The sequence below is a fragment of the Simochromis diagramma genome, unplaced genomic scaffold, assembly GCF_900408965.1.
Source record: "Simochromis diagramma unplaced genomic scaffold, fSimDia1.1 OVJJ01000822.1, whole genome shotgun sequence".
In the NCBI taxonomy this organism is placed as follows: domain Eukaryota; kingdom Metazoa; phylum Chordata; class Actinopteri; order Cichliformes; family Cichlidae; genus Simochromis; species Simochromis diagramma.
In genome coordinates, this window is record NW_024387520.1 from 4,877,045 (window position 1) to 4,896,660 (window position 19,616).

The following is a 19,616-nucleotide window of genomic DNA, read 5'->3' on the forward strand; positions in this document are numbered from 1 at the left end:
TTCATGTCTTTGAAGGGAAAGAAAGAAAACTCCCAAGCTTGGTGGAACCTCTTGGTAAAGAAGCCTCAGCTCTTAGTATGGGTATCAGAAAAAGGAAAGGCCAAGCTCATACCTAACAATCCCCAAGACATCAACTCTGAAATCAAAATCAGCAGTCTGGAAAAAGTATCTTGGTTTCAACATATCAATGAAGGCTCAAACCCTGGAATTTTAGAAAGGATAGTACACAGCCGCAACAGCAAGACATGAGACCATCTGGAGAGACAAGACCATTTATCAGAGGTCAAAAATCCACCAGCTGTGTCTTGTCAATTTTCCTGCGAAACATAGACACTCACGGCAGAACTCCAAAGAAGAATTTTGGCAACACACGGAGAGAGAGAGAGAGAGAGAGATGCTACAGGAAGATTTAAAGTCCACAGAAAGATCCAACAAGTAACAGGACCGCACAATGATCTCCTCATAGTTGTCATAAAAAAAGAAAGAAGTTGAGTTGTTTATTAGTTAAAGTTTTTTATTCAGGTTGTTCAGATGAAGATTTTTTTTTCTATTTTGCATGACAAAATTATTTTCTTTTTTTTTTGCTTTGCTTGTTTCTTCATTTGCATATGTCTATGCTGGAGTCAGACAAGTTTCAGTATGTCTTTCATTTGCCTGAGAACAGCTTTGCCACTGTATACACGACCGACACAGCTCTCCATAACAGACACATTACTGTTTATTCCTGTGGCTCCTTTTCCCCCCTCCTATTGTTTTGCTGTCCAACCACTGCTGACAAGATGTAAAAATGTACCTCCACTTGTGCCAGTAGCATTGTCCTCTTACTGCCTCTTGACTCCATAAAGCTACCTCAAATTTACATTCAGGGAAAATACATGAAGTCTTTCCCTGTTGAATTGCCTGAAAATGTCTGAGATAAAAATCCTCCAAAAATATAAACTTAGACATGTTTTCTTCAAAGAAAAGCATGAAAAGATATGTGAATTGTGACTTTTGTACAGCAAAACTCTAAAATTATTTATGAATAGTTACACATACTGTACTTACGCTGTAAGAAAATTAGAGTTATGCATTTATAGCATTGTATTTATGCACGAGGGATGCATGAATACAATGCATTTAAAAAACAAGAACAATATGCTGATGGTGCAAACTACTGTTCACCACAATAGTTTTCAAAGGGCCAATGTTAATGTAAACAAAATACACATATGGCTCTGTCTTCACACACTGCTAGACTTAAATATTCTAGAGTGGAATTGGTATTTGATCACATATTTATAATTTTTATACCTTTTTCTGAAATAACTAAGATGGAATGATACTTAATATCTTATTTTTTGTGAAGAACATAGTCTTCTGTGAAAAAATTGTCTTCTGTGAAGGACACAGCATAGTCTATCAGAGAGAAAGGTCTCCTTTTATTGCAGTGATTTAAAAACCAATATGCCGTCATGTTAGTCTTCAAAAGAGGAGAGAAGCATATTTGGCTGAGATTAAATGTGGGATAATGATATAACAATTTCCCATGTCTGTCTGTTTGTGTGTCTGTGTCATCATAGCAGAAATGTAGCCAGTGTGGCGTAAAAGGCGCTTGGACTTCCAGCAGCAAACCCCACTCAGACACACTTCATTACTCCATCTCCATCCACCCTCCTTACAAATCACCCCAGAGAGCCTCTCGACATGACATGCTGCTAACATCACATGTGAAACCTCGCTTCAGTAAACTGACCACGCTATGCTCGCGCCGCCATCGCCACAGAGACGAGTGTAGACACAGAAACGCGCACTATCGAATAGTGACACACAATACATAAGTAGCCTTCATAATAAAAAAAGAACATACACAGACAAATGCAAAGCAACCCCTCTCAGCACTTGTCCTCCTCACTCGAAGGCCCCTCTCAACCATTTCCATTCAGAGTGAAAAAGGCACTTGTACCCACAACCATGGTACAGATGATAAAAAAGATACGACAGAGGGGAGAGAGAACAACTCTATTGTGCCTACACAAAGCAACCTTTCGAAGCGCCATTTTTCCGTATCTTATGGGCAAAAGGTCTTTTACTTTTGTACTAATACAGAATGTGAACGTCAGATTTCTGTAAGAATGGCAAAGACCACGGAAGATTAAAGAAACTGAACAAGCACCGTGTTTCTTTTTAGAAGCAGAGCTCTTTCAGACAATGATGGCTTAAAAACAGTAATTTAAAGTTTAGAGAGGTGTCCTGAGTGTTCAGACAATGGTGTTCCAACACCAGGATGCAGCGCATTTCATGGCTTCCACGGGCTTTCCATTATACCTCGGCAAAGCGCCTCTCACTGCTGAAATTACAGGCTGTCTAGCTCAACAGAGTTTTATGGTCATTTCAGCCACTCAGCCCCCAGGGAAGTGGCAGGGGGAGCCCCCACAGAGGTAGACTTCTTTCAACCAACCTGACACTTTAAACACAGTGATTCGGCTGAGCGCTGAGTGCCTGTCCATCCAGCTTGGCAGTAATAGAAAACTAATGGCTTTTTATATGGATTCTTATTCCTATCACTTGATGCCCATGACAAACAATGTGACTTAAATCAGATGAGTGTCAGTCTTGGAAACCATTTCCTTGCGAAGGAGGAGAGGAACAAGGAAAAACAGTTATCAAACTCCAAAGTCTTCTAATAGCTTCATTTGAAAAACAACAGTTCATTGAGAGTCCTAGCTGGTTTGGAGAATTTCCCCTCTGTGCTCTGTCTACAATTATGAGTTTTTTTCTACGGATGATACTTTCTGTTAAATGTGAAATTATGGCTTTTCACTCTTATCGCTTCCCACAGTCTTTAGCCTAGAGAGTCTTTAGAGACCATATCGCTCAGTCATCTACAGAAAGCATAACAATAACCATGACACAATAGCTGCCAACATAATATCTCTTACATGAAGCAAATAAGAAAAAAACAAAAGATGTTTCCCCTCTGCTACCTCGCCTCTTTCTTTTTTTTTTCATCTGACCTTATCTTCTCCTCGCTTCTCCTCTCTTCTCCTTCTTCATTAATGTCCTGTTGTCACTTTTGTGTAAACCAATTGCCATGAGCTAGAGGTGCTCATGTGCAAATTCATGGCATGTAAATTTGACCGTGGTTTGGTCGACAGCACTCAGCAGTTCTTTTGTCACTAGCTGTTAAACGCCAAAGCAAACAATGCGGCCCGGCAATGTTGTTGTTTTTTTTCTTCTTCACAATTAAACCGTTTTGACACTCTTTTATTCTGCACCGCTCAATACATGACAAAAAACTATTATGAAACTCCTAACAATGAAGCACTTACCTTGTGAGTGGAGTGCTATGAATATATTTTGATTAAAATAGAATAACATCTGTCAGAGTTATTTTTTCTTACGACTAACAGACAATTTGCAGTGTCTCCTTTTCCTGCTTTCTCTCCCTACGCTTCTGCCGGTGACCCTGAGATGGCGCTAGTCAGAGGTGACTGTCTGTTTCACCCATTGCTATTTTCTCCAAAATGTGTCTGGACAGAGGCCTGCCTCGTTTAGATCTACTGTACTCACTGGGATTCCTAGTCAATGCTTTAAAAGGCCAACTGTGCACAGATGGCATTGAGTCAAAGCACAAGGCAGTTTAGCTTAGCTGTCAAATGAAACAACCTTTCAACCCCTTACTCAGCAGAGAATTGAAACCAACAAAAACTGGCTGGTGACACAGTTTGTCCTGCATTATTAACCAGAAGATCAAAACCATTTGAAATCTGATAGACCATCTGAAGAGAGCTGCGTATGGATGATAGTAATGCTGTTGACCAGGAAACTGGCTTTAATATCAGTGCTTATTTTACCGCCTCAATTTCTCATGCATTCAAAGTCATTTTACAGGTCACAAAACTGTAAACTAGCAGTGCTGAGTTATTGGATCTTAACATATGAAGAAGAATCAATATCAGAATTTTCAAAGATAGATTTGATTTTCTTCTGCATTTGCTCAGTTTAAAGAGTTGGATTTTGATTGAACGTACAAACACTGCTGGTGAACTCATTTTGTACCGGTGACATTACAAAGCAATCTGCTCCCAGTGACAGAGAGATTAATTACTGCGTAAGTCTGCAGGAGTAATATTCAATTCAATAATACCTTTGTCACCGTTAGATTTGATTTTGTTATTATGAAAAGTAACGACTATGACTTCATTTAAAGACCCATACCAAGTTCCCATCAAGTGTGTTTTCTTTCTTCCATGGTGAGTAATAACTCTAACAATACATCAAGGGAAGTCTGACAATATGTTTTCTGTTTTGTTGCCTCTGTTAAGTGCAATCAGTTAAGGGAAGTTATAAATTTGGCAAAACTGAAATGATTGTATTCAGCTCTAAAAACCAGAGACACACTGTGACTAACCACATACTTCACTGGCCTCTTACCTCGGCCTTTGGCACCACTGTAAGGAACCTTGAACCATCCCTTAGTTATGCTGCAATAGACTTAAGTTGCCGGGGGGCTTCCCATGATGCACTGAGCGTTACTTCTCTTTTCGCCCTCCCTGTGTTTAAACACCACTATTGCATTTAATCATTAGTAATTATTAAACTCTTTTTCCTTTCCACTGCTGCCACGTGCTTGCACATAGGGGATTGTGTAATACTTGCTTTTTCCTCTAATATTGTAGGTTGTGTACCTTACAGCAGCAGTCCCCAACCCCCGGGCCACGGACCGGTACTGGTCTGTGAGTCGTTTGCTGGTGTGAAATTTATGGTTTTCAGGGTTTTTAGTGTTATTTTTTAATCGTTTTTATCATTAACTCGGTTTCCCTGGGTCTTTTCCCGTGTGTTATGAATAAATCTTTCTTTTTTGTACCAGTACTGGTTTTATTTTGTTGTATTTATCCAACACATTTAAGGCTGGTCCGTGAAATTATTGTCGGACATATACTGGTCCATGGCGCAAAAAAGGCTGGGGACTGCTGCCTTACAGTATGAAGCACCTTGAGACGACTGTTGTTGTGAGTTGAAGAATATAAAAGAAACTTAATATTGAAAAATTTACAAACATCCTGTCTCAGAATTATACTGAAAAACTAGTCTATGGATTTGCTGTTTCTAACCTGAAATACTGTAATTCCTTATTATCACCACATTGTCCTAAAAGCTTCCTAAAAAGACTTCAGTTAATCCAAAACACTGCAGAGTATTGACAGGGACGAGAAAGCTACGTACTCTTCATTGGCTTCCTGTTAAATCCAGAATTCAATTAAAAGATCTTTCTCCTCTCTGATAAGGCCCCATTACATATTAAAGACCTTGTAGTACCATATCATCCCAACAGAGCACTTTGCTCTCAGACTAAAAGTACAATAGGATGTAGAGCCTTCAACTATCAGACCCCTCTCCTGTGGAACCAGCTCCAAGCTCGGGTTGAGGAGACAGGCACCTTCTCTACTTTTAATAATCAGCTTAAAACTTTCCTTTTTTGTGAAGCTTATAGTTAGGGTTGGATCAGGTGACACCGAACCACCCCTTAGTTAAACTGCTAAAGGCTCAGGATGTTGGAAGACTTCCCATGATGCACCGAGGAGTGCTTCTCAACTACTCTCTTCCCTCTGTTTTCTCCTCTTGTTTCCTTCGCTCTGTCCTCCTCTGCTCTGTGCTCGCTTTCCCCTCAGCCCCAAAATGGTTGTGACAGATGGCTTTTCCTCTGTGAGTCTAGCTCTGCTAAAGATCTCTTTCTGTTTAAAATGAGACATTCCTCTCCATTTGTCATGGGCTTCCTCAGTGGGCAAAGCTGAAATGTTGGGGTTCCTTATCTAATATTGTAGAAGCCCATATTTAACTTACAACATATTTCAAAATGTCTTGAGATGTGAACGAGCAATATATAAATAAAACAAAATAGAATTTTGAAAGATGTTTGATATATGGCACACGCTGTCCAGCAGTGTGAGTTTTGGTAAAAAGTGAATAGTTTGTTCAAAGTTGTACTTGTTTGTGTTTCCAAAAGACAAACGAACCAGTCAAAGTGAACACATCAAACAAGTAGATTCACTTTTCCTAAAAAAAAGCAAAATGCTGACGTACTGTTGTTACCAATAATCAAATAACGATCAGCCACATGCAAAATGATTCAGTGGAAATGTTTATAGAAAGCATTACATGCAGCAGCTTTTAGCAAGTCTCTGTGAGTATAAAGAGAATCTGAAAGTAACAGTGATTAAGAACTGAACGAGTCGGCCTTAATTGACACATTCAAAACCACACAGCGATCGTACAGTAGATAAATCGGAAGCCCTATTGATAATGTTGGCATTAATAATAGATATGGTACCACTGGAGCACACTCAAGGAGTACCTACGCTGAAAGAGGAACTAAAAAGGACCCTTAAAGCAAAGTTGCAAGCAATATAATCATCTCCAGCTCATACACAAGAAAGGGTTACTTCCCCCGACTGTACTTATAGCTATGGAAAGTTTCTCTGGTCCGAGAACATTTAGTAATCACTACAGCTTTCCGTTATACCATGTTCCCTCCGAGATTAGAATTAGGAAAGTAAATGCATTTACTAATCCATTATTGGAATGAAATGCGCAACTCTTTTTGTTCCACTGAGTCCCCCATCTCGCTCCCTCTACCTCTCTTACTCTTTTATACTCTCTTTTACTTCTCTTTCACTCCTTGTGGTGCTCTCATGTGTATCCAGCAAGCTAAGCACGTATCCGCTGAAGCCGATGCCTGATTAAAGCCACAAACTGTACTATGCACAAGGAAAAGGTCGCCAATTGACACACGCTTTGCTTGCAAAGCCAGCTTAACACTATCAGAAAAGACATTCACTTCGATGGCTTGTAATGTTACCAGAAAAAAGACAGAGTCCAGGTATTGCCTTGAGCCCAGACTTTTGAGGATAAGTAAGGAAGATCTTCTGTCTACGCGTATGCTTTTATACGCTGTCCTCTGGTGTTGAGAGTGGGAAAAATTCTGGAACGCGAGGACAGCTCAGTCAGTCCTTTCTTCTTCAGTAGTGTTAAAGAGATTAACCTTAGTTTTACCTGTAAGAATGGATTTAGATTTAAATCTGCAATATAAGTCATAATTAGATATTAACACTGGATACAATGATACAGAATACAAACTTACATAGAAGGTGTTTTAGCTGCCTTGCTTCATTCATTAAGTATTTCTTCTTCCATTTTAGTTTGTTTAGTTTGTTGTTGCACAGCTAATCAATCCTGTATACACTTAAGTATTAAGCTTTCTATAGTGGCAAGTAGGCCACAGTCCAGCACAGTCAAAGAAATGTCAATTTTATCTGCATACCCTCTGTTGTTTTGCACAAACTTGTTATTGCCCCTACACTACAAGGTACAGTGCTGTGAAAAAAGTATTTGCTTTCTTGATTTCTTATTGTTTAGCATATATTTAAGATCACAAAACTCATGTTAATATTAGGCAAGGGTAATCCAAGTAAATACAAAATGCAGTTTTTAAACAATGATTTCATTTATTAAAGGAATAAATCTATTCATGGCTATTCAAATCTATTCAAATCAAAAACCCAATAAAAGGTTGTGCCACCCTTGGGAGCAAGAACTGCACTCAAGTGTTTGAGATACCAGTGTGAGTCTTTCACATCGCTGTGAAATTTTCACATTGCTCTTCTTTGGGGAATTATTTTAATTCAGCTACACTGGAGTTGGCTTCAACTCCAGACTTTGACTAGGCCAGTGGTCCCCAACCTTTTTTGCACCACAGACCAGTTTAAAGTCAGACAATATTTTCACGGACCAGCCTTTAAGTAAATACAACAAAATAAAATGATACGACGAAGACACAAACTGTGGTATTTTGTAAATATAATAATACATTCTAATTCACTGTGTAATTGTGTAACTTTATTAGCAGCGTCCTCCTGAAATGCGCCAACAACATTGAGAGTAACATCCTCCTCTCTGCCCCTTAATGCTCTCTGGTCGGTATGGTTACATGTAAATATTTCTTCCAAAATAAGACACACAACTACAACACAGGAAAAGACCCTGGGAAAATGAGTTTAGATAAGAAAAACAAACCTGAAAACCATAAATTTCACACCCGAGCCTCAACTCTTGTGACCTGGTACCAAACGACTCACGGACCACTGTGGCTCGTGTGTTGGGGACCGCTGGACTAGGCCACTTCGTTTTGTTTTCTTTGAGAGACTCAGAGGTGAATGAAACTGCATTTCAGATCTCTGCCGTGAGCCGAAGTCATGATTCCTTCAGTTATAGTCATCCAGGTCCTGAAGTGACATAACAGCCTCAGACCATCACAATATCTCCACCATGTTTGAATGTCTAACAAGTAGACACCAAGTGGACCAGAAAGTAGAATAATATTAAAGCTACATCATGCCGGTTGGTGTTCTAGAAAGCTACTGCTTTAACTACATAGAACTGCTGGAGTAAATAGGTAGGGAGTAGTGATAAAGCCACAGAGAATTATCACCAGACTTTGCTCCACTTACCTCAGAGGGATTTTATGTTTTTCAGCTAATTGTTTTAGCTTCAAAGCATCTGGAGGAGAAAGCTAAGTTACCAAATAAATGTGAACATAATGGACCATTTAACAGATTAATACATACATACATATTCCCACACACACTGTAGTAGTCATCTTCCTGAGAAATAGTTATTATATCTCTGTGGCCGCTGTTCCTGTAGATGTTGTATTACTTCATTTTCAGAGAAAACAGCTTCCACGCATATACGTGTTGGATGCTTATTAAAACTGCAGAACTGACCTACGTGTGACTGGAAAGCTAAGGATTAGAGACCAGGGATCATGGTGAGGTTCCTCACAAGTGCAAGAGAACAAAGGTGTATGTGAGTGAATGTGTGAGAGCAAAACTGCAGATAAAAGGGCAACAGCATTGCGATTTCTTTCAGCTTCATCTCAGAAACTTCAGGTTAATGCCATGTGGGGCAGTCATTCCCCCTACGCTGTTCTCCCGCAGTGGAGGCTTGAATTGTTGGATGCAACAGAGAAGACTGTTGATTCAGGGCTCTGTGTGTATGTGTGAGAGGGGGGAGGATGCAATACCCTGTTTTTTTTTCTGTAAGCAAAAGTAGACTGATAACACTATTTCTCTCAAACTGGGTCAGGTTACCTGTACAGGGATCGATTGTCTCTCTCTGCTGCCCACTTTGAAACCCAGTGGCCAAAGAACTCAATCAAAGAGCACCCAGTGAGCCTGAAGACCAGGGGAAATAAATCAAAGATAAAAGTGTTGCATTGATCGCCTAGACGATCAATACAGTACACATACACAGCACAGTGCTCTTTGGGATGGGCTTCATTGAGCTTGTGTTGCATAAGGTGACATGGAAATGGACAGGGAATTTCTCTGAATGAATACATGTGCACACACACTTACACACACACACACTACAGTACCCCAAAACAGTGCATCCAAATATAGCCTATTGTCACTCTGAGGACTCGGCAGTCCCAAATGAATAGCTGTTGGATCCACAGGAAGGATTGCGATACCACAAGGTGGAGAAGTAGAGAGGAGAGGAAGCAAGGGAAATAGGGAAAAAAATCTGTTTTTGTCTCCCTGCGCAGGATTATGGAAGGTAATAATGTAATAACTGTGGTGGAAGTACAACAAGCTGTAAGAAATAAGAGCTGCTCCATTTAATGCTTGTTCTCTGTCCATCTACAGCCCCAGGGTATGTCAACAATTGCCTCCTCAGAGACGAGGAAGAGAAGGAAATCTTCCAGAGCAATATGCCATCTAAGCCCAAGCCAAGATTAGCTATTTGAAATCTTTTCAAATATTTAGTCTTTGTTTGATTGAGCTCTAGGCTCCACCTGCAGCGATCTGAATACTCTCCAAAGGTAAAATCGTCGCCAATTTGGCATCCAACACGCTCAAGGTAAAACTCCAAAAATAAAGTAGCCGAGGGCTTTTTATTAGTGTAAAGTAGGAAATTGCAGTCTTTAAGAGTTTAGAATAAATAATAAAATAGATGAGGGTGTGTTTTGAGCTGTGACCCTTCTTTAGCAGAGTATATTTCAGGGAGCTATGCTTGAATTTGAAATGGCCTGTGGAGTCTGCTGCAGAGATCCACAGCCGTGTGACCAAACCACTGACCTCCAACCTACTGCAGTATAGTTGTGCGGCCCAAATCGATTCTGAGACCCTCCTCTTCCTCCTCCTCTCTCCGTCTCATTATCTCTCCCTCCTCCCTCACTCAAACTGTCCCTTGTGTTAAAACGAAATAGGTTTGGGCTTGCTGCACATCCCCTGTTTGGCGTCAGACAGGCATCCCCGGGGAACACAGGCCTGTCTTTGAGTGATCTTCCGCTGGTTTTATCAACAAATCTCTGAGAGGGAAGAAGGGAGCCAATGAAAGTTTCCTCTGCCGAGGCACTGCTGTGTTCTGTGTTTAAAAAGAGGGCTCCTTCGAAGACTGTTCATTGTGATTATCACCAGGATTTCGCAAAACATACCGCAAACTGGGGACTTCGTCTTCATTAGCATGACAAAGTAGTTTTATCATTCTGCTTATACAGCATACTCGATAATAGTAAATTAGAGAGCGAATGAACAAGTGTTAATTAAGAGGGTGATGTCTTAATATTCTAGTGAATTATCAGATCAAATAAAAAAAGCGAAATGTTTCCACAGTCTTTAAGGACATATAGCGATCCTGTAACGTGTGACATCATACAACTGACAGAGGAATACGTCGCAGGACGGCGTGATAACAGGCATCCCACAGCAGGAAAAAAAAGAGCATCAATTTGAGAACAGTGTCAGCCCGCTGTAATTGAATCGTAGTGACATTCTCTTGCATGGCAGCACTTATTCACTGCAGGGGAATGCACAAACAGTGGATTATCAGAATTACGTTCAAGCTCAAATTGGTTGTACGCGAGGATCTGCGTGTGCACGTGCAGCTCCTGAATTGCTCTGTCGATACACAGGTGCGTCCACGCTGTGTGAGTGCGTACGCGCTCATCGAGCTGTTGACCTCGGTGGGGCATTACGCAGCAACAGATAATGAGCTTTAACGTTCTATTTCATCTTTCTCAATAAGGAGGCACACAGCACAGACACCTCAGGGTCTAAAGGTCAAAGAAAGCAACTCAGCCTGAAAACAGATTACACAAAGCAGGCAAGCAGGTAATTATCGAGACAATCATAAATTGGAGGAGAGGTGATAGACTTTCACTACTTTAACAGTGCGATTGGATTTAGTGTTGGTGGAGAGAAATTATGTTTTTGCCATTAACACTCGATTCGAAGGCTGCTCACCTCTGAGGAACAAGGTTGGAAGCGCACGTTCAGAGAAATGCTGCTCTCCAAAAATGCTGTGCGTCATTAGCTCGACTAATTTCAGTGTTTGCAATGGTATCATTCTTGTTTTTAAGAATATAAGTGCGTGTGTCGAGATTTCCCAAAAGTGAGAAAAACAGTGTGTCACTTTGACTTTCACACCTACGACGTTTTTTAATAAGGAGATTAGCGCATGAGGTTTTTAAAGATGCTTTAAGTGATTTTTTTCAATGTTGTGGTTTTTGTTTCGGACACAAAAACCACAAAGATTAAAACAGTAATTATTTTAAAAAAATACTTTTTTAAAGAAGAGGCTGTTTCTGAGTTTCAGGGTTCTTGAGTAGATAACAAACCAGTTATTTTCGACTTTCACTTGTAATATAATTGGACAGAGACTTCTATCAGCTGCCTAATCACTTGTCACACTGGGAAATGAAAAAGTAGCCAAAAGTTTTCCCTTCTGTTAATTTTCATATCACGAGTATTATTTTTAGCAGTGAGCTTTCAAGGGTCTAATGATTGGTTGAACCCCATTAGGCTCATAAATGAGTTTTTAAATGCTTAAAATTACTGGAATTTTTTATTCTATTAGACAAATGAATTCAGAGTACTTCTACAACTGGCTGGGCATGAAGCTTGTTGATGGCCAGATGTAGCACACGGTACGGAGGTTAAAAAAAAAGAACGAAAAGAGCTTGACAGCTGATTTGGCAACAACTGTTGTGCTTCACCTGCTTTCAGTGGCACTAAGACAAAGAAACATGCCACGGCTGGGTGGAAGTGAATTGAATCTGGCCTCTGAATCCAATAGATGCCCCACGCAGCCAGAGTGATTCACTAATGTTTTGTTCAGCTTAATTGAGCACTGTTCCTCCAACTTTGCCTCACATCTTCATCCTGCATCTAATAGCCACAGCTTCCCTTAAAGTCTAATTACTGTTACTGGCAAACATAGGGCAGAACAAAAAAAACCTTTAAGATATGACATTGGAAGACAGAAAAAGCCGTCGAAAACAATGCACTAATTCAGTGCTTCATTTTTACTTGTCCATTAATTTACGATTATTATGAACCAGATGAGCCAGATCTTTCAGTCAAATAACCAAAGCCGGTTTGCTAACACAGAAACATGTATCCTCATCCATATACAGAGCTACTTGATTTCTTTTTGTTTCAGATCATTTAACAAACCTTAATATTTGATAAACTGAGTAAATACGAAATGCAGTTTTCAAATGATGATGTAATTTTTTAAAGGAAAGAAGCTATCCAATCCTACTTGGGCCTGTGTGACAAACTTTTTGCCCCTTAAACCATATAACTGTTTGTGCCACCCTTGGTACCAAGAACTATAATCAAGCATTTGCGATAACTGGCTCTCTTCTGAAGGGTTTTCAAGCATGAACGATGTGTTTGAGTTCATGCCAAAGAATCTCAGTCGACTAGGCCACTCTGAAACCAAGCTATTCAGAGGTGGACATGCTGTTGTGTTTTGTATCTTTGCTGCGCTAACCTAAGTGAGCTTGAGCTTCAGGGCACAACATGAGGGCCAGACATCCTGGATTTTCTGGTAGAGAGCAGAGTTCATGGTTCCTTCAATGAGAACAAATCTTCCTGGTGATGGAGAAGCAAAGCAGCCTCCGACCATCACACTACCACCACCATGTTTGACTATTGCTATGATGATTTGTTATGAAATGCTGTTAGTATGTAATGTGACTCAGACCGTCCAAAAACCTTCATCTTTTGTGTCATCAGTCCACCGAATGTTTTCATCAGAACATTTTTGGCATATGTGAGACGAGCTTTGTGTTGTTTTTGGTCAGCCGTGGTTTTCTCCTTAAACTTTCCCATGGATGCCATTTTTGCCCAGTGTCTTTCTCAGTTTTGAATCATGAACTCTGACTTTAACTGAGGCGAGTTAGGCCTGCAGTTCTTTACATGTTGGTCTGGGTTCTGGATGAGTCACTGATCTTCGATCGTCGTCTTGGAGAAATTTTGGAAGGCCGTCCACTGCTGGGAAGCTTCACCGTTTTCTCCATTTGTGAATAATGACTCTCACTGTGGTTCACTGCAGTCCCAAAGGCTTAGAAATTACTTTGTAACCCTTTCAAGACTGATAGATGTCAGTGACGCACTTTCTTTAGAACGTGGCATGATGTGTTTCTTTCTGAGATCTTTTAGCCTGCTTCACTTTGTCAGACAGGCTCTATTTAAATGATTTCTTGATTCAGACAGGTAATTACTTTTTTACACAGGACTCAGAAGGATTGGAAAGCTTTTTTTAATGAATAAAATCATTATTTAAAAACAAAATTTTGTATTTCCTTTGGTTATCTTTGACTAATATTAAAATTTGTTTAATAATCTGAAACATCTACGTGTGACAAAAGAAAAAAAGATCAGGAAGGGGCAAATACTTTTTCACAGCACTTCTAACACTAGCCACATACCGCACAGAAAAATGTTCTTCTGGCCATTATATATACCCAAACCCACCACCCCAACCCTGTCTGTTTCCATCACCTGCACAGAGGGTCCTGGTGACAGACCTTCCGTAGCTCCAGACAGTTGGGTTTGTCCTTATCTTTATAGGAGCAGTCGGGCACAATTGTTTGCCTGCGTCGCTCAGCGCAGCCTGTAGTCTGGCAGGGGCAGAAGAGCAGCCGGTGGGTGAACTCACTGGGCACTCGGTCTAAGAAAGCCCTCAGGGCCTTATGGCAGCGCTTCCTGCTGCAAGTTTCTCCCGGTTTGAAGTCTGCTTTGCTGCATATGTTGATGTAAGCAGCACGTTGCCTCTTGCAGCTCCCATTTAAGTTGCAGGCTTTGGCTGCATCAAGGCAGGGGTTGCAGTCCCTCTCTGTATCAGGACAGTGGAAACCTTTCTGGGTCACTGTGACGGCTGCTGTTCATAAAAATACAAGAAAGAGAACTCTGTCAGTTTATTAAGCCCAAAGAGAAAAAACGTTTACACTTCGATGATTAAAAGATGTTAAGTGTCACATGTCCTGTCTTTGGGTAGAAAACATTTCAATTAAAAAGAAGTAAAATCCTTCACGTCATGTCACTGCAAACTTATAAAAAATTATTTTTATTAGTAAAACATGATTTTACTGAAAGAATCATCACCTTTTTATAGCTCCACATTTACACAAAGGTATCCTCACAACATTAATAAAAATACATTTGTGAAATGCATTACAAACTAAATGAACAAAAAACATACATCTTATTAGATTGTAATATTTTAGTAAAAGCACACTCTCTCACAATGACACGTTAAATGGTAAACAGTAAGAACAGCAGTGGAGAATTGAAAGATTTCAACCATGCCAGCTGAAAAACTGATCTTAAGTGAGGGTGTCAAGCATAACTGGGCTGCCAAAGCGTCCAATCCCACTGGACGGCTTTGTATCCAATGGGATTTGTTAAAATTTCTGAAGGGTGGGAGGGGCCTAATTGTTGGAGTTTCTGTAACAGGGTCAAGAAAGGTTTGAGCTGGAAGTCTTCAAGAACGGATCCCGTTGTGAGTGTGACTGTTAATTTCTTCTGAGCCAGAATCATCATCAGTTTTACTGCACTCTTACTGACAAAGACATTACCGATTGTCCGTAACACCACACACTGAGGATGATTAAGCCAAGGAGCCACGCTGACGTGTTTCTCTGCTTTATGGCCGTAGCATTTCGTTATAATAACAGCAGAGTGACTGGATGTGGAAAAGCTGAAACCCACTGGTGATGATGTACTTATTTTTCTCGAGGCTTCTCGGGCTTCCCATCATCTTTGCGTTTTAAAGAAATGCTTTATTAAACGTCCCCATTTTCAGATTTTACTTGTACTCTGACACAGTTGCCGTAAAGCATTACCCAGTATGCTACCTGTCTTGACCAAGCATCTGTGCGAGAACTGAGAGGAATAAAAATCTTTCCACTGAGCCTCTGACTCAACATCATTAATCTGATATCGTTTAGATTTGGCTTGGCTGCAAAGTACCATGAACAAACAAAACAATATTCCTTGAATCTCTGATATGTTCCTCTGTTTCTCCTACCAACAGTAAGCCACCAGAGGGATACTAGCAGCCAGCTCCATTCACTCCAACTGAATTATTGATTTAGTCTGTTTCAGACCTTGAGTGAAATATGAATAAATTAATATATGATTCCAAATGGATGGATAAATGATCTGTTTCTAGATAACAGCATGGCACGATTACCATCATATTAGTACATCACAATATTTACCTCAATTTAACACTAATAATAGTTACAATTTTAAGTTATTTAACAAATGTAGCAAACAAGGACTCTTCTATCATACTCATTAGTTTAATGGAGAAATGTAAAGCAAGCTGGCGTCCCTGGGAAAATATTGACAAGAGCTTTTATTTATGTGAATGCTGGCAAGTGGGAAATAGCAGTAAATACTGTAGCATCTGCTCAAGACATAGTAAGCGCAAGCGCTTGAAATGACTGCTGTAAACCCTTCACGCTTAATCCACTAATCTAAGATCGAGTCCCCTCATTTATTTCTAGTGTCATCACAAACTAAGACAGTGCAATCACTGGTCAGCACACACGTGGAAAAAAGATTACATCATTAGTTATGTTAGGAGGATGTCCTCAGATATACCACAGCTGCAGTAAAAAAAAAACATGCTTTTCTGAGATATAACAGTAATAAAGCAGGTTCATGTTCACTTGTGGCACCCCTCTCTTGTATTCAGGGTATATTAGAGAAGTTAACCTGCCTACCCTGTAGATAATGATATTTCAGAGGTCGTGGCGGCTTAGTGACACTCAGAGAGATTCATCTCTTATTCAGCAGAACCAATCTCACTCTGTGTCTATCAGACAGCCCGGAGCAGGAAGAAGACCATTTATTTTAGAGGTGTGTGCTACAGAACTTGTGTTGTTTCCAAGTGGTGCATCGCACATTATCAATCCTAGAAATGGGGATACATAGAATCACATCGCGACACAGGGGAAAAATAAGCAGGCCCACCAAATTAATGATTTTGTCGTTTCAGATCACATCAGATAAACCAAAACTCACAGCCACTGAAGAATAACAGAAGTAGAATATCAGGGGTTCATCACAGAAAGAAAAAAAGCATGCTTAATCTAGCTTTCAGCTAACCAGGGCTTTCATTTAGATGAATCAAGGTTAATGTAGCAGGCGCGCTGATAAACGGTCCGGGTGTTAAGAGAAATGTCCTGAGTTCAAGAGATGTAGGTGTTCAGAGCAGTGCTGTCTTTTCCAGTATTTGTCACAGACCGGGGGGAAAGCTTTCCTTCTCTGTTCAAATATTGAAAGCATTAACCCGACAAACCGATATTAAAATATACTTGAATCATCTTATTTATCTTTGCACTCTCTAAAGGGGAGAGGATAAACACTCCTCAGCAGATGTCAGACAGCATACCACCCTCACTATTTGTTAGTCTAAGTGACTGAAAGGCAGATGGAGTTGCGTTCCGATCGTTTACTTATGTGACTTAGTTGATCTGTGAATATACTGAGACATGAAACAAGAGCTGAGCCAAGCTTGGCTAAAGAGGGCCTGAGGGGCGGGGGTGGGGGAGAGGTTAGCGGGGTGGCTTTCTAGTGGTTCAGGCTACATTACACTGGGAGTTTACAACTGCTAAATCTCTCCTGGCCATCTCCAGGCTTTAATGTAGGCCACTGAGGGGGTCCGGGATGAAAAGAAAATAGGAGAAGGATGAGCTACTAAGATTTATCTGACCAAGCAGGGCCGAAGCCGCTTTGGAGGCTGTAGCAATGGAAGGGTTTTTTTTGTTGCTGTTTTTTTTTTTACTACCTTTGATTGGGGAACTGAGATTGAATTTAGTGCACAACCCAAAAAGATGTCCTGGGGCGAACATAAGATACGAAGCCCAGTTGATGGCTCTGACGTGCTTACACACAAACAGGATGATAGCAAGAGCGGGAGGAGAAGAGGAAGGAAGCATCGAGTTGAAGATGGGAGGGGAAATGTTTCGGTGTTGTTCTACAGAGTCATAATTGATTTTCCAAGTGCATTACAATGGAAGTTTTCAGCAAACACATTCTGCTATAATGTGAGGCGAAAGATGTTGATAAGCTAATGATACGAGACGTACAAAAATGGAAAAAGCTTTAAGAGGGAAGAGAAGGCTTGAGCAGTTGATTACAGGAGCTGATCATGACAGATAGAAAGATGAAATGGGAGGACAGAGAATAACAGATTGGACAGCCACTTACAGAGACAGGCTGGAGAGCTTTCAATTAAGTCATCCTGATTCAGCAGAGATGCGCGACATTTGCTCAGAATAATTAACCCAGCCCATCAGCAGTGCAATCAACAGCTCTCACCATCACAATAATCAACACCTATCTATTAACTTACCTTGTTAGTTGTCGTACCATACATTAATGAGTGAGCGAGGACGCCAACTGAATGACAGACAAGTGGATGGGTTGCACTGGCTGATTATTATTGTAGATACTAGAAATGCAATCAGTGTCATTAAGGACAAAACAAGTCGTAAATATTGTGCTGCCTTCTGGCTGCACGATCGTGTCTGTGGGGATGTTTTAAGCGCACAAGTGCAGGACAAATGCCATGTATTAAATTGAACTGAGGGATGCAAACGTTTGAAATCGTCTTTATATGACTGTTTTGTGTCGTAAACAACGTGTGTCTCAGACGTCGTGCTCCGGTTTGCTGTCAAAAACTCTCAAAGCGCTGTCGTCACTTTGCGATCTTGCTGTTTGACTGTTAATGGGCTTTTAATAAGGATCTCTACACTTTGGGCATCATAAACAAGGCTCCACTGATGGCAATGTGGTGGAAACAACCATCTATTCTTTCTGCACGTATAGCACACGCGGGCAAAGAAGGAAAGATAAGGAAAAGACTAAAGAGAAGGATGCAGGGGGATAAAATGTGCGATAGGAGACATCTATAGGAAGACAGATGGAGAGAAACAAAATTACTTAAGACCTTTGGTTCAGTGAGAAATAAAGCAAAAATGGGCATAATAAAAAGCGAGAGAGAGAACAAGAAGTGGACAGAGCTTGTATAAATGCAAGGAAGTGGATAAAACATTCGTGTAATCAGTATCACGATTTTGATACTTCTTCCCCAAAGAGGAAGCGATCTTCTTTCCCCAGTAATTGCTCTCCGTCAGCCTAATTTGAATTCTGCATTTCATATATCATCCTATACTCAAGGGACACTACGCTGCAGAAGGAAGTTCAGCCCAGGTTAGCAAGAAGCTCTTGGCTCTGGGTATGTTCTCAGTAATTAGGAAAGGTGCCAAAGTTTGGATTTAATACAGCCCTGGGTGAGCGCGCGAGAGCTTGTTAGGGAAGTCTTTAGTCTGGACCCTGAGGAGCATGTCAAGCATTTCTGTGTCAAAGGGCTCATCAGTCATTAGTTCTATTCTCCATGTCGCAGTGGGGTTTTCTATATGGAGGAAGATGGTGCACCAAATCTACAACATCATCTCCCTAAGCCCTTTTAGCCAAGTTAAACGTGTAGATGTCATCATTCTTACGGATCAGCTGAATGTCCCCGGGTATCATGGAGAAATTGCTAAAAAGAGGAGATCTTGTATAATCACATAGAAGCAGGATTACCTACCTTTATGTCAGAATAAATGTGTGTGAGTGGAGGTGGGAAAGTGATATCCAAAGGATCTCTAAATCATGGCAAACACACTTCTAAATACTTGAGATGTTTCTGTTGCCTTCAAGTGACGTTTCCTAGTATGAAAACGCTCAGTGACCCTTGAGTCTACCTCCTGTAGTCTTCACTGGCTCTGATGCAGAATTTGTTCAAGTCTAACAAAAGTGTATTTAGGTCAGCCTGGCCAATATTGTATCAAGAATCTTCTTGTCTCGTCATCACCAGCACACAAGGAGGCAATAACAAAACTTACTAACAAACTGAAACATTGCTGTTTACTGTTATTTATTTCTGACTTGTTAATAGAACGCTGACTATTAAAAAGGGCATCTGATAAGTGTGCCTGCAACAACTCTCATTACTGACCCAGAGAGAGACAAGCTCTGGCTGGACTGAGGGTGAACTGATTAGAAAATCCACACAGAATAATGAAGCATATAAACAAAGTAATATATATGCATGGAGGCACAACAGCAAGCGTGCACAAAACGAATCTTTCACTAACAAACACATGCAAAGATACATTCTAACACCCCCCACCTCACCCACCATTACTTAGTGTTTGTGTATCTAATAGTAATTGTTATAGGGTGTATGAGGACAATGTGAAAATGTCAAACATTTCAACAGCA

General features: G+C 40.5%; 1 protein-coding gene across 3 annotated transcripts in view; it reads right to left on the reverse strand.

Annotated features, from left to right (window-relative positions):
- The window catches only part of LOC120726090 (GDNF family receptor alpha-2-like), a 68,494-nt gene that overhangs the window by 19,779 nt on the left and 29,099 nt on the right, over positions 1-19,616 (reverse strand). For 2 of the 3 annotated variants that reach the window (XM_040019388.1, XM_040019390.1), the window contains exon 4: positions 13,836-14,214. In XM_040019388.1, coding sequence (XP_039875322.1) covers positions 13,836-14,214 — 379 coding nt within the window. The remainder of the gene's footprint in view (positions 1-13,835; positions 14,215-19,616) is intronic. The other variant, XM_040019389.1, reaches the window with a different exon arrangement.